Source organism: Thermoascus crustaceus, assembly GCF_041956765.1.
Source record: "Thermoascus crustaceus strain CBS 181.67 unplaced genomic scaffold VTN00scaffold_2, whole genome shotgun sequence".
Taxonomy (NCBI): Eukaryota; Fungi; Ascomycota; class Eurotiomycetes; order Eurotiales; family Thermoascaceae; genus Thermoascus; species Thermoascus crustaceus.
In genome coordinates, this window is record NW_027192528.1 from 1,986,362 (window position 1) to 2,001,372 (window position 15,011).

General features: G+C 50.7%; 6 protein-coding genes across 6 annotated transcripts; 4 read left to right on the plus strand and 2 right to left on the minus strand.

Annotated features, from left to right (window-relative positions):
* Positions 1-1,471: 1,471 nt before the first annotated feature.
* Positions 1,472-2,363, plus strand: VTN00DRAFT_4254 (uncharacterized protein; the record flags this gene model as incomplete). Its single annotated transcript, XM_069430662.1, has 2 exons — positions 1,472-1,562; positions 2,179-2,363. The coding sequence occupies 2 exons, from the start codon at positions 1,472-1,474 to the stop codon at positions 2,361-2,363; spliced, it is 276 nt and encodes a 91-aa protein (XP_069289775.1).
* Positions 2,364-3,208: 845 nt separating this feature from the next.
* VTN00DRAFT_4255 (uncharacterized protein) lies at positions 3,209-4,621 on the plus strand (the record flags this gene model as incomplete). The annotated part of the gene is made up of 5 exons (XM_069430663.1): positions 3,209-3,326; positions 3,448-4,160; positions 4,282-4,371; positions 4,430-4,549; positions 4,601-4,621. 5 exons carry the CDS (start codon positions 3,209-3,211, stop codon positions 4,619-4,621), a joined length of 1,062 nt encoding a protein of 353 aa, XP_069289776.1.
* Positions 4,622-5,311: 690 nt separating this feature from the next.
* On the minus strand, positions 5,312-5,690 carry VTN00DRAFT_4256 (uncharacterized protein; the record flags this gene model as incomplete). The annotated part of the gene is made up of 2 exons (XM_069430664.1): positions 5,312-5,556; positions 5,651-5,690. The coding sequence occupies 2 exons, from the start codon at positions 5,688-5,690 to the stop codon at positions 5,312-5,314; spliced, it is 285 nt and encodes a 94-aa protein (XP_069289777.1).
* A 2,128-nt stretch (positions 5,691-7,818) lies between these two features.
* Positions 7,819-9,580, minus strand: VTN00DRAFT_4257 (uncharacterized protein; the record flags this gene model as incomplete). Its single annotated transcript, XM_069430665.1, has 6 exons — positions 7,819-7,981; positions 8,066-8,403; positions 8,492-8,914; positions 9,025-9,109; positions 9,162-9,185; positions 9,537-9,580. 6 exons carry the CDS (start codon positions 9,578-9,580, stop codon positions 7,819-7,821), a joined length of 1,077 nt encoding a protein of 358 aa, XP_069289778.1.
* A 2,546-nt stretch (positions 9,581-12,126) lies between these two features.
* VTN00DRAFT_4258 (uncharacterized protein) lies at positions 12,127-12,781 on the plus strand (the record flags this gene model as incomplete). Its single annotated transcript, XM_069430666.1, has 2 exons — positions 12,127-12,442; positions 12,588-12,781. The coding sequence occupies 2 exons, from the start codon at positions 12,127-12,129 to the stop codon at positions 12,779-12,781; spliced, it is 510 nt and encodes a 169-aa protein (XP_069289779.1).
* Positions 12,782-12,895: 114 nt separating this feature from the next.
* On the plus strand, positions 12,896-13,867 carry VTN00DRAFT_4259 (uncharacterized protein; the record flags this gene model as incomplete). Its single annotated transcript, XM_069430667.1, has 3 exons — positions 12,896-13,495; positions 13,560-13,789; positions 13,852-13,867. 3 exons carry the CDS (start codon positions 12,896-12,898, stop codon positions 13,865-13,867), a joined length of 846 nt encoding a protein of 281 aa, XP_069289780.1.
* Between the last annotated feature and the right edge of the window lie 1,144 nt (positions 13,868-15,011).

Sequence of the window (15,011 nt, forward strand, 5' to 3'; positions counted from 1 at the left end):
TGAACCCCAGACTATTACTGTTGCTATTCCTAAAGGAACATGGCCGAGTGGGAGCGCTGGAGTAATCATGGATAGGGTGGGGATGCAGACCCAAGGCCTATCGGCCGCTGGAAGCCCACCCCGTTCGGATGCATGATGCTGCCCGTCTGTTACTCGAGCATGAAGCACGCTGTATCGTGAGCCTGCAACAACCCCCGGACAGGCGTCGGGGCCAAGGGTTCGGTCCCAGTTTCACCTTTATTAAAAGTAACTGCTGGCTATGCTATTCATATACGCCATAGAGAGGACGTTGTGTCGCAAGCACCCAAGTCGGTAGAGGGGCTGTCTTCCGTGTGACACATCGCCAAAAGGCCCAAATCATTTTCCATTGCATCTGGGCAAGCAAGAATTCATAGTTCTAGAATTCGCGCGTAGGGCCCCTTGGCGGTTAAGCATCCCATGGGGCGAGACAGTCGAGGCTAAATCCGCCTGGGCAGAACACTCGCGGCTGCATTGTCCGTTTGGGCGAAGGACGGATCTCATAACCGCACGGCGATCGGGTCCCTTGAGTCGATGAGTGCTATGATTAGAAACCAGCGACAACACTTCTGTACTCCCTCTGCCAGTCCACGCGCCAACCTTCCTCTGCCTGAAAGTCGCTTGTTCCAGCAAGCGCCCTGATGACTCTCACAAGCTCCCTATCCCATCCAATCACGGCGGGAGCATGGACTTCATGTCTCATCCAACACCACGTCATAACCTCCAATTAGTTACTCGACAAAATAATGTCCTTACAAGGCAGTGAATATGTTGGTCTTGTCAGTTTTCTTTTCATTATTTAGCGTCTCGGAGCACACTCGCCCATGCCCAGAAGCAGGCAATTTAATGCACAAAGAAAGCTGCTGGCATACTACCCCTGTCGCTTCATCTGGATGTGAGGGGAGAATAACACACCTCTGAACCTATTGGCATCTAGATCAATAAGTGGTTGCATCACAATCGAGCTGCGTTGTACAGACTATACAGAGAGCAGCTGACGCGTGACGGTATGTGCGAACACGCCGTGTACGGCGCACAAACATCACTGAGATCTTTGGATCTCGTTAGGAGCCCAGACAGCTGGGACAGCATCGAGAAAAAAGAACTATCGAAGATCCCAAAAGATTCTTATAAAACACGAGTATCAGCTCAGATCATGTGGTACCCCTGACCAGAACATATTTAGCATACTGCTCCGTAGCTTTCGGCTAAACCGTTGGAATAACAATGGGACATGTTGGCCCGTTGGGATCCTTGCAGATGCGGGTATCGGACCCCTGACCGAGTATGGCTAGACATGTGTCAACTACCGATATAGGCTCTTTGTCTACAGCCCTAGTGGTGCTCTGTAGTCTGTTTGCCTAGAGGTCTTCGATGTGTCCGGAGTAGCACTTCGTACAGAGTACTCCTTAAAATTTAAGATTACCATCAAGACCTGCAAGGACTGCGAATCATGACTGTATTCCGAACTCAGATTGCCCTACTCCGTACCGAGCATCTGGTCTCCAGCTGCAATGATGATGACGGTGGAGTTGTCCTGTCAGGTAACGGGTACCAGTTGTTATTATTATATGAATGGCTGGTATGAAGACTGACCTACTCCTTACTTAGTCTGGAGCACCGAGCCAAGCTTGAAACGACTGCCCAGGGGTAGCAGGGGGGAAGAGGAGTTAAGATACGAACTGTCGTCGGAACCGGGGATTGATAGACAGGAGAAGGGCTGCACGTTTCCTTGCTCAGTAAGCAGGGCCAACAGGAGCAATGCTCCTGGCCCTGTCTGGCCTGTCAAGGAGTGGCCCAAGTTGACGGCTGGAACCTAGTGGAGATGCGGCCACTGCCCGAACCGCGTTATCGTTTCCCCTTTGGATTCCCATGCCATAGTCCCGGAGAAATGTCCAGTGCTGGCGATTCCTGGATCTTCAGAATCCAACGGGCACAGAGGTGGATGAGATCGTGAACCGGGGCAGGACCTCCCTCTCGGACCATGCCACGATGGTGTGTCAGAGCGATTTCATCCCATTATAACTGGGACGGTAGCTCCACGGGACTTGTTCCTGAGCGAAACCTGATCTGTCGAGCGAGGGATGCGTCGGGACTCCAGGAAAATCCAGTCGCGTTCAACGCCATACCTGAAGAATTTTAATCTGACAGACCGGCCAGGTACGGTCATAAGCGATCATCATGCCAGTGGAGACCATCATTGGGTGAGGGAACAGAGGGCGGCCGCACTGCCGCAGACCCATCCAAAGCCAAGCAGCCCGACCCACTGGGGAGACTCGCCTACGCGGTTAGAGAACGAGTCCTCCGGCACGGTGGATGCGCGGTCGGCCGACTTGGGATTCTAGCAAAGCATCGCAGCGTCCGGGAAGGGCGCCGGGAGATTTTGACGTGCATCGTCCAGTTTTTACCGCACTGGAGTCTGCGTTAGCCAGGAGGTGCGATGGGGTCACGGAGGGAGAAAATGATCAAGAGACCAATGTCCATAGCTGGCCAAGGATGAGCCCTATATTTGCGCGGCGAATCTGAATAATGAATGTCTTCTGGAAGGAGAGCAAGCCGGGGGCGCCGCGGTTTTTGACTTGCAGGCGCTCGGCCCAGTCTCCGCTCTGGTCCCTGCCGGGGATGCTGCTTTCGCTGCTGTGCGCGTAGGAACTATGCCGTAGTTAATCCTGTCCTGCTGCGCTCTCATGTTGTTTTTCTGGACGTTCCAAAGTTCCACGATCCACCGTTGCTCGATCTAATCCACCCGTCGCGTCGCTCTCCTTAAGCCCTTCCCCTTCGCTGCCCCCCTCCACCCGGCTAGTCCGCGGCCAACCAGACGCTCCCCATCAAACCGTCCTCCTGCTCTCCATCCCTCTTCCCCCGTTGTAGCCGCATCCTACCTCTTTCTGACTCTTCCCATTTCCGTCGCGTCTGTCGACTGCATCTCAACTCCCTTCAGTGATCGCGTTCGCTGCTGTGGTTGTGTTGCGGTCCGTCTATCCGTCTCTTCCCCTGTGCTTCCTAAGCGCCCGGCCTTCCAACCCCCCCCGGTCTAAACCTTCGGTCGCTTCCGCAGCCTCAACTCCACAACGTCCTCTCACCGTCCCCCTCCTGCCCCCTGGATCTCTTCTCGACCAATTTCATCTCCATCCCACGAGTTACGTCCTTCAATTGACATTCCAGCGCTCCAGGGGCACAATCCGTCAAGATGTCGGCCGATATGAGCGGCGAGCAGATGCAGGCCAAGATCACCGCGGCCAGGCGCGAAGCTGAGGGTCTCAAGGACAAGATCAAGCGCAGGAAGGATGAGCTGGCAGACACGTCCCGTACGGTTCCCTCCTCACCTCTGGCTGTTTCTATGTTTCCTCCGGGAGCTTTTGCGCCGGTTTTATTTCACGAACCGTCGATCGCCTGCGTAGACAGATGCTGACCATGCTCTCCGTGCAGTCAAGGAAGTCGCCCAGAACAACACCGAACCCCTCCCTCGAATCGGGATGAAGCCCCGGCGAAATCTCAAGGGCCATCTAGCCAAGATCTACGCCATGCACTGGTCGACTGACCGTCGCCATCTGGTCTCAGCGTCTCAGGACGGGAAGCTGATCATCTGGGATGCCTACACCACGAACAAGGTCCATGCGATTCCGCTGAGATCCTCATGGGTTATGACCTGTGCATACGCCCCCAGCGGGAACTACGTCGCCTGCGGTGGTCTCGACAACATTTGCTCCATTTACAACCTCTCCTCCCGCGAGGGCCCTACCCGTGTCGCGCGAGAACTCTCTGGACACTCTGGCTACCTGTCCTGTTGTCGCTTCATCAACGACCGTAGAATAATTACCTCTTCGGGAGACATGACCTGCATGCTATGGGATATCGAGACGGGGTCGAAAGTCACCGAGTTCGCTGACCACCTTGGCGATGTCATGTCTATCAGCATCAACCCGACCAACCAGAACATATTTGTCTCGGGTGCTTGCGATGCATTTGCCAAGCTTTGGGATATCCGTACCGGAAAGGCGGTGCAGACCTTTGCTGGGCACGAATCGGATATCAACGCCATCCAGTTCTTCCCTGATGGAAACGCTTTTGGAACTGGTTCGGATGACACATCCTGCCGCCTCTTCGATATCCGAGCGGACAGGGAGCTCAACACCTACCAGGTATGCTTGATTCATGTTCAGTTCATGCCGTCCTGTTTTAAATCCCCTCTTTCACTTCTATTGTCCCTATATCTTTCATTCAATGGAGGCTGGATTGCAATGGACTAACATGATTGTTCAGAGCGACCAAGTTCTGTGTGGTATTACCTCTGTTGCATTCTCTGTGTCGGGACGGTTGCTGTTTGCCGGTTACGATGATTTCGAGTGCAAGGTATGCTGTTTGCTTCCGAAGCTCCTCTTTGAGAGGACCAACTCGCTAATCCATATAGGTTTGGGACGTTCTGCGTGGGGAGAAGGTTGGTTCCTTGAGCGGCCACGAGAACCGTGTCAGCTGCCTCGGAGTCAGCAACGACGGCATAAGTTTATGCACTGGTTCTTGGGATTCTCTGGTAAGTATAGATGGTACCTGATTTCAGCGCATCTGCTAATACATCATACAGCTCAAGATCTGGGCCTGGTAAAAAAGATACCCGTTCTCGATAATTCACAGTTAGCTTGCTCAGATTTGCTACTTTTGCATCCGATGGGTCAGATGACTGCCATTGTACGATAATTTTTATTCACCTTAAAAGCCCGTCTCCCGCCGTCTCCATAATATCCCCCTTCGAACATCTCGAGGACTCGAATCACAAAACGATAAAAGGCTTGGTTGCAAATCTAGGTGGTTGGACAGTTTTATTCTTTTTCCTCCCATATGCTTCTGCTTCAAAACGACACGCACACGAAGACACGAAAGATCTGGTGCTTTCCGGACACCACAGACATTAGAACACCCGAGAAACGCATGGTGAGGGTTTGGAGAACAGAACAGAACCAGGTGCTGTTGACGTTCTCAACTCCTCATTTGTCGTCTCGGGATTTACTTATCAGCGTGTCTCTTTTTTTCGATTATTTTTTTCCTTCAAATTTCTGTCTTATCTTCTTTCTACCACCGATTTTTTGTTACACTTGGTTGTAAGTCCCATACATCAGTCTCCGTGTGTATTTTTGCTGTCAGTGGAAAGGGAGGATTTGTTTCCGGATTGGCTATGATGCTTTTCTTTTCTTGTGCCCTGTCTCTGTTTTCCCGCTAATTGAACAACTCCCCGAAAGTCTGCGTCGTTGAGATTTCTTTTTCTGTGGAATTCACTACCACCAGACCTAACTTCATGTTAACTCGGGATTCCAGCAGCTAATTCTCGTTTGTCAACTTTCCTCCATTGCCTCTGTCCCTGTTGCTGGGTCTCGAAGAGATCAGCGGAAATAGTGCAGGTCTCATACCCGGTGTTTTTTAGGAGATCCTCATGCTTAGTTGTTGTCTTATTTCCGTCTCCCGTTCTTTCAGCGAGAGCGGAATGCGGATATGCAAGTGTCGATCGATGGGCTGTTGCAGATTTCCTTTGTGTTTTTTTCCTATCTAGATACACAATTGAGGCAATTTCAAAAAAAAAGGGAACATCTAAGCACCTTTTGCCTTTTTTGTAGAAGGGAAGTGCCCATGATCTTCAAACCCCCAGCCAACTCATAAGGAGAGGAAGCATGAAGATCCATATGTGATCACCAGTACATGGGACCCGCCATGCACGCTAAATCCTGCACTCCATAATCACTACTGTACATACCTACATTAGGTACTGCATAGCATACGTAACTTTGATGATGCTCTTCCCCGCTTGCATGGCTGTCCATAAACGCCCCTTTCCACTCGCAAATCAAACGTGCCACGGAGCTCCTCCGTTCTCCAGAGAGCGGGCCGGACCTAGCTTCGGTATGCATGTCCAACGGAACGGTACAGCAGGACCTGGCCAGGTACCTTGGTAGCATTAAGGATGCTAGGCCTTAGTAGCTGGCTGTGAGATCCACTACGTGGACTGATGCTACAACAACTTTGTACGAAGAATCTAGGGCAATTAACCACCGGGCTGTTATTAGTGGGGAAAAAAATGTACTATTAACATTATTGGGCTAGGTATGATTTAATGTTAATTCTACTAAGCCCTGGTAGGTAGGTACTGCAGGGGAAAAAATAGAAGGCGGTGTGGAGCGGCAGATTCATTCCAGTAGAATTTAGGTATTTAAATAAGTAGGCGGTGTATAGAGGCAGTCTATGTCAGGTGACTGGGAAGAAAGGAGTGGTTTGGGTTCAGTTACATATACCATAAGTTGCAAGCTTTTGGTTTTGTCTTTTGGTTGGTGATGAGTACAGTATATGGGAATTGTATGCTATTTTTGAACTAGTACAAGAATGGAACCAGGGAATCCGAGCGTTACCTAGGTGTGACGGCGCTCAGTCATAGTATTATTAGCTAAAACTATGGTAGCTTGTCATACAGAATCGAAAGCATGAGGGGAAAAGGAAAGAATTCGCAGGGCTTCGTGTAACGTGATATATATAGGCAAGTAGGACCGGCAGTATCCCAGAGACAAAGGAATGCTCAACACCGCCTACCTTACCGCCTAGGTGTCTGCCGCGCCGTCACAGTACCTATCTATAGAAGGGAAGAGAATTCTCAAGAGGATCCTTGATCGAAGTATAGTCCATCTATCAGATGGGGTTGTCGCCCGTGTGTCAATCGATCAAATCAAAAAAGTAAAGAAAAGGGAAGAAAAAAAGGAAAGAAAAACCTACAACAGACGGGATTCGCTGGTGGTCACCCACCCAACTACTAACCGCCCGGCGTGTGGCTTAAGTACGGCTGAGCGGACGGGAAGCCCTGTTTTCCACACCCTATGGTCGTAGGTGCTGGTTCCTTGTCTTGAAGGGGCTCTTAGGTAGGTATGATTTGATGGATGGATGGACTAGGGTTCAATTCAATAACTTAAGTAAATAACTCTGTTTAACAGCGGTCATCAATCAGCGCTTTGTCAAATCCATAATTCGAGGGATTCGAGCGCTTGCCGAAAATTACCTACTTGTGTTTTGAGGTAGCTTCTATTGATAGAGGTATTGTACTTGTTCTAGATATATCTATGTTAATATTTCAGACGGAGACCACAGATCAGGCCGATCTGACGAATTGAATCGCGAAAGGGTGAGACTATTGATATGGAATACGAACATCAACTGTAACAGGTAATCCAGTTCGTATTTTCGCGGCTCAACCTCAGATGACTTTCTTTTTGTGACTTTGGAGGTGACGGAGCAGTTTGACTTGATAGATCCTAGGTACCTAAAGTAAATCTATGCTGCTGCCGCCGCTGCTGATGATGATATAAGCAGTGGTGAAGGAGGTTGTTCTGCAAGGAAGTTCTACCATGATCTATAGACACCTCTTTCTATGGTTTGAGGCACTTTCTAGAATCTTTGACGATTTGATTTCACATGCTTGCATGTGTGTACCTATTTAGGCTTCAGTGGGCTCCGAGACCTTCAGACTCCCAAAGAAACAGGTATTTTATTTTTTACTGAGGATCTAATTAATCCAATCCAGATCCTGGGTTCGGGCATATTATATGTATACTGCCGTGCAGAGGGCCTATGTGGGAAAGAGATCCATGAGCGGTCCGAAACTGCCACGTTATAAAATCATAATTTTGTGATGCTTCTGTTCTATATTTCTTCTCTTCATGTCTGAATATTGGGCTATCGAGGATCCCTATCTTCTCTTCCCCTCCTAAATTAACCATGCACTCGGTCTCTTTCAAGGGTCACATATATAAACTTTCCATTCAGATAGTTTCAGTCCAAACTTATCTGATTAACAGGAGTAACGGGTGTCCCTGTCGCCAAACAAGCCTTGATGTTCTCAAGACACTCGGTCTCTGCCAACTTGAAGGATCCGTCCGTCAGTCCTCCGAGATGGGGCTGCAGCACGCACCTGTCGCTGGCGACGAAATAGGGGCTGATGAAAAGTCATCGATAAGCATATATACCATTTTTCAGCAGCAGCAAGAGAAAGGGGGAAAAGACACGACAGCGTACTTACTTGATATTAGGCTCAACAGGAAACACATCCAATCCCGCTCTCACGACCTTCCCCGACTCCAGCGCCTCTATCAAGGCGTCTTCGTCGACAATGGCGCCTCGGGCCGTGTTGACGAAGAAGACGCCGTCCTTCATCTGTGCGAACTCCTTCCGACCGAGCATCCGTGTCGTCGCTGCGTCCAGGGGACAGTTGACTGATACGATGTCAGAGGATGACAGGAGTTCCTCCAGCGAGGAGCAGTATGTAGCGTCATATTGGGCCTCCACTTCGGGGGAGAGTCGGGTGCGGTTATAGTATTTGATTTTCAGGCCGAATACGGCGGCTTTCCTTGCGACGTGCTGGAGTTTGCCAGATCAGAGCCAGAGAAGGTCGAATGTGTATACATAGTATTTCCCCCAAGAAATATACTAGGGAATAAAGACCGACCTTCCCAATCGCACCCATCCCAATAATCCCCAGAACCAGCCCGCGGGGATCTCTCGTGGGGATGATACTAGTCCCCCTCCACTTCCCCTCCCGAGCCTGCCTCTCCGCTTTCGTGGTATCCTTCAGCACCGCCAGGATGAGGAAGATGGTCATATCGGCCGTCGCCTCCGACACCGCATTGCGCGTGTTGCAGAACCAGATCCCGTTCCGGGTCATCCAGTCGACGTCGAACTCGTTGTACCCGGCCGAGGCGGACGCGATCACCTTGCAACCGGGCACGAGGGCGCCGAAGAGCTCCTCGTCGAACGGCTCGTAGGGCAGGGTGCCCATGCGCACGAGGATCGCGTCCCAGGGCCCTTCGCCGTTGGCGATCTTGGCTGCGACTTCGGCGATGAGGCCCTTGCGGTCGGTGGATCTGAGGACCTGTTGGTTTATTCAGAGTTCGGATCAGTATGGATGTACATTTTCTTTTCTTGCAGTCCTTTTTTTTGCAGGTAAGTCTGGATGATAATGATGAAAAGTGTGTTATATACATCCAGATCGAATTTGGACGTAAAGTCCTCCATGTACTCCTCATCGACAAAGACTGGATAGCTCAGCGCCAGGACCTTCTGCTTCCTGGTTGGAATAATAGGAGACATGATTTCAGCTGGATACGACAAGAACTCGCCGCTTGTAGTAGTTGAGTCTATTACTGAAAGACAATCCCGTTAGTAATATTGTGTGTAGATCCTTATCCAGAGCTGGTCAACGTGTGCTTGAGCTCCAAGAACACAATAGCCATCAGAGTCATCAGTAGTGCGGAGAGAACGCCGGCGCGAACCCCGATCTCCCGCCATCTTCTCTCTAGCCCTCTTCTGGTCGAGAGCAGTGCGGAGTAAAATGGGGGCCGGGATGAAGATAACAAAGTGGCAGGGGTCCGCTTATCAATGGTCCCTCGTATTACCCCTCCTCGTCACTGACATCAATAAAAAGAAACTGGCTGCCAGCTTGCAGCTGATGGATCATACTTTGACATCCCTGTCGAATATGAGTACTAATTCACTGTACAGACGGGACGGCCCCACTGATAAGTGTGATGTTATACATACGACGGCGGTATCAGCCGAATATGTACCCCTCAAGTTGTCGACTCCGCAGTTCGGCTTGATCCGAGATATAGAGTACCGTGATGTTCTTTGCGAATAGTGGGAGAGAAAATTAGTATCTCCCCTGGAATAAAAGGTATTTAGCACTTGCTATAAGGTGACCAGAGTCCGTGAGGGTTTCGTCTGATGAGTGACGCATAGCAGAAGTTGACAACGTCCAACCCGAAAGAGATAACCCAAAAAGAGGATCTTTTGGGCAGCAACAGAAAGCTGGAACATCCTAGGCTCGCGAAGACGGTAGCAGAGTGCAAACAAGAAGCCCTCTCAGACATCAGAGATGGCCAAGCCGCCAAAATCTCCTTTCCTACGGAGCACAGACTGCACGCCTGATCGAACAGAGTTACAGAATGAGCCCAACCACTCCATGCACTTATGAAACTCGGTAGATTTCCAAGAGAGCCTGCTGAGCCGAGTAAATGTCGGCATTTGCACCAACCTCGGCTTTCTGATGTCGCCTATTAGCACTCACTCTAGGCGTGCTGTCAGTGCAAATTGACAGAACCCCTGGTCTGCTTCAGATCCCCGCTTCCTAGGGACTTTCCTAGAGTCCAAGAAACAAGAAAGTCACCGGCGGCATCATAACTTGGACCGTGCTCTTCTTACCCCACGACCTATCATGATGCAAAAGATCAAGGACGAAAGGCGGATTCAATATCATATTCATTGTCTCGACTCGACAGTGGTCAAATTCAGAGCTTTGTTAAGTACGGAGTATGATTCGAAACGACAAATCCAGTGACTATCACTCTAGAGGTACATACAATCCGAATCTGGATGTTAGAAGCATTGACTGCACTGGAGATACATACCCGACAGCCGAAGTAGCCGGAAGTCAACCGTCCATTTCATTCGCTTAAGACGAGACTGGAGTACAGTACTCACTACGCTGTCACTCCCACCGCTAAAATATCTAGGGCTCTTTTCGAGTCTCCCAGCTACTTGTATCCGTCCCATCCGGCCTGATGCAAGAGAAAAACCCACGCAATGATAATTTAACGGGTCCGATACTCTGGATCCCCAATAATATCATTGATGCGTGAAGTTTTACTGGAGCCTGTCCTCGGAACCTAATCACAGTCAAAGGTTTTCGTAAACGGGAGAGAAGATACGGAAGCAATAGTAGAGTGGGTCAACACCACAGGTATGCCGGGATCGACGCACGATCTGCCGTTATCACCACGGATGATCATTTTCATTCTGCCCGCTATGACGTCTAAAGGACAGAGATCCACCATGACAGCTTACCATCAGGGGTGGGTGGAAGTCCCGTGCATCCTGTGCTGAGAGCTCCATCACTCCGTGCTTTGCAGCCGCAGGGGGTGAGTGAAGTCGAAGCATGTAGCCAAGTCCCGCGGCGCTTACCTGCATAGCCGGGGTTGCTGCGTGACATGTAGGTGGGCGCTTATCAAAAAATTCTCCGAACGGCGAACATGTGAGAGTGTCAACAATGCTATCTGTGGCTAAGGTTGCGGGTTATCTTCGTGCACGCTCCATATACGGCAACAGCAGACTCTTACTTTTCCCGGGCTGACGGCGTCTCCGAGGAATACGGAGTACGTAGCCCCTTTGGGCTGATCTTGCTAGCGGAGCCCGGCTTAAAGTTCAACATTTGTCATTACCGCCGTCCTTGTGGCTGACAGTGTCGATCTTGTTTGGATAACAGTGAAGACCGAAGATCCCTCCAAAGACTGCTATACAGAAGCAGTTGAGTGAAAGCATTGCTATGGACACTTGTCACCAGACGTTGATTTGTGGATGAGGGCCCGTTCAACGGTTTTGTAAGTCACTGTGGTCCACATTCACCGCACAAGCATATGAGAATCAAGGTAAGAAAGACCCTGCATGTTTAGACCTCGGGTGTCTTTTCCGGACTCCAGACGCTATTGATATCCGTGGTCTAGTCAGAGAGATCAACCAGGAACTAGAATTGCTGCTTTTCGGCGGTGTAGTAGGGGTCCTGGTAATTCTAGAAAGAGAAGACTCTGGCCTGAGAGTCATTGGACAGTATATAAGGAAACTCCGATCAGGTCAGAGTATAATAAGAAGATAATTAAAGGTCAATCTGACGCTAGAAGGCCAGGCACAGCCATCCACCTATCCCGGAGGGAAATTGATGAAACAACAACGCAGACAAGGCGCAATCAGACTCTCGGCATTTCTGGGGTCAATCGGTCCCGTAGACCCAGGAGCTCGCAAACGACCGTTGACCAAGCTAAGAATCATCATCAAACACGCTTGGCGGTGTGAGCATATGACACTGTAAACGCCAGCAAATCCACGGTCCTCCTGGTGGTATTTGGTACAGGATCCGCAAACGACGGAGCCTAGAGCATGAAAGACCCTGACTCCTGAGACCAAGGTGGGATGATGATGATACCGAGCACAGAACATTCTTCAAGGCTTCTAGCCTGCTTGGCGCCGTGCAGGTGCGGGCTGTGCTGCTGGCGTCTCGCCGTCATCGAGTTCAGGGGCCTGACAGGTCTGCGAATGATGGTGCGCAGAGGTCGACTCCAGGCGGGGCGATCGGCCCCTTTGAAACGCCCGGGAGAAGAAGGAGGACGACGAGAGACTGGATATACCGAACACGATTGGCGCTCGAGGGGTGATGGTGATGGCGCGGGCGCCCGTCTGAACCGTGGGCGTGCGGTCTCGCGTGGTTGTGCGTGGTGGAGAGAACACAACTCTCAACACCACGTCTGCTCTATCCCGCTCTCCTCCCAACGGCGCTGCAGAAGAGCCCCTGAGCCCGCGTCGACCCTGCGCAAGACCCAGCAGAAGAACGTGGGAAGCGCTGCTTGGCCCGGTAAGTCACAGTCCAGCGTTGAGATGCAGAACGGAGCCCCCCTCGTCCCTCTGGACAGGGGCCACGCTGATCCACGCCATATCACCTTGACCAGCCCTAAGCCTGACGACGTGCCCACCTGGCTAATTATGCTGCTCACCGACAGGTATCGCCCCTCGACTCTGGGGTTCTAGAGATCCTCCAGGCCCAATTGCCGGCTGCTGTTGCGATCGTCGTCCCCTCCAGCCAACCTCAACTAGGGAAAACCCACCGGCTGTTCCACACCAGGCTGAAACACACTTCGTCCGTCGCAGACGGCGTTGTCCTTCCTCCAGCTCCACGTTTTGGCGTCTTGCGTGACCGCGAAACCACACTTTGTCGCAGGGCTGTCCCTGTCCTTTTGTCTCCGTTCCAAACTTCCTTTCTCTATAAGAAAGTGTCAGCCGCTCCGCCGTCAGCTCCCCTCTCTCCGCCATGTCTTCCGCTGCCCAAGAAGAAGTCGACCGTCTCTTCAACCAGAAGGAGACGTTCTCTTGCCATCCTGAGGATCGCAACAACTCCGACGACGAATCGAGTTCGCAGTCGGACGACGAGAGTCAGAACTACGTCCATTCTGAATCCGAAACGGAATCATCCCACAACATGGTCTCCAGGGCCGCCGCCTACACCATCCCCACGACCCAGTTCGACGCGAACACGGGTCCCAAAGGTGTCATCGCCGATGCGCAGTCCTTTGAGCGCGCGAGGAAGCGCTCCTTCCGCAGGACGCTGCTCAGCGTCGCTGGCTTTGACAACTACCAGCCGTCCAACAAGCCGATAAAGGAGGAGACAAAACTCTTGAGGGAACGCCGTTCCACTGAAGGTTCCGCGACGAGTGAGGAGGACGAAGAACAGTTTATGCGCAAGTGGCGGGAGACGCGTATGCAGGAATTGCAGCAGCGTGCCAGAAGCAAGACCGCTCCCAGCAGGAGGATGTACGGAACCGTCGAGACGGTCGATGCTGTCAGGTATCTCGATGCCATTGAAAAAGCCCCCGTGGACACTGTCGTCGTCGTTTGTATATATGATCCTGAGGTATGGTCTCCGTAGTTTGAACCCGTGTATCTCGCGGTGGGGCTGTTTGCTGACGTTTTGCCAGTCTACCGTCAGCAATATCGTCGAAGACTGTCTTGTCACGGTTGCTCGCAAATACATGACAACGCGCTTCATCAAGCTACACCATGAGATCGCGGAGATGAACCATGTCGAGGCTCCGGCCTTGCTTGCCTACAAAGGCGGTGACGTCTTCGCGACCATCGTGGACATCCTCAAGCAGCTCCCGGACGGGAGAGACTGCAGCCCTTCGAGTCTGGAGGACTTGCTGATACAGTACGTTCTCCTTGGGAAATGTTCTGCTTTCTTTCCTGGTCACACAGCTAACTTTGTCTCAGGTACCGAGTTATCTAACGACAGTCCTCTCCTGACGATGCATACCATCTCATCAACCTTGTTTGGATTGACCACACGTTCTCTTGCATAAAGAGAGAACTCTGCTTGCTTAAAGCTTGAAGAGCGTTGGCGCACCGGCGTATTGGAGTTTCCATTTTCTACCCCTGTTGCTTGGCTTGGCTCGTGCCTCCCTCCCGGGTTCGACTTGGAAAATTCTTATACGGCCTCATTTTTCGTGTGTGTTTTGGCTTATAGATGGCATGATGTTTTCGTGACGCTTCTGCTTTGTCGTTGGGCTTTGCATCCTACATGCTTTGTGATATCCCCTGTCGTGTTCTGCGTGTTTTTGTGACATTTGCTCTGCCTTGCAGCTGGACTAGCTTGTGTGTATGTGACCCCGACTGATGTTCATGATCTCTCACCATTGCCCCCATCACAATCATCCATCATCTCATCTAAGTCTTCGAATGCTTCGTTCCCATTTTCATATTGTTGGACCTATAAAGGGAGAAATTGGACGGGCTGGAATAATGACAGGAAATAAGACCTCGGGAAGGATCTTCAACATTGAGAGGAGATGAATAAAACAGATTCCCCGCTTCCCTTTGTTTTGTGCATTGTCTTTGACTTGGATTCTTATCATCTCTTATCGATTATTTTTGCTTCCTTTGTGTACATGCATGCATGCGGGTCCCGGCTTTTGTGTAGCTGTTTTCCTTTCTTGCTATATAACCTTTTAAGTGAGATACTTGGCACTATATATATATTTGTTATATAACAACAATAATGGCTAAGTACATACAGCATTTATAATATTTACTTCGTTCATTATACGCAGCAAGTATTCAGGTTTCAGGTTTTCGCATCTTACCGCGCTGCGCTTTACTGAGCGGACGCTCACTCAGCTGCTTTGTCTACACTTCATTTACCCGTCCTTTCACTTCCTAACGGAAAGAAAGGGGAATCTCTCTCGAAATAGAATCAGAGGCGTCAGGCCAGACTTTGGGCTCCCTCTTTCTTTACTTTTTCTCTTCATTTCCATTTATAAATTCGATTGATCTTACTGGTACATATATATATAATTTATCACTGGCCAATGGCAACACACCCCAAACCTAGGTACCTACACAAACAAATACCTGGGCAGGTACTGTCTGTCAGG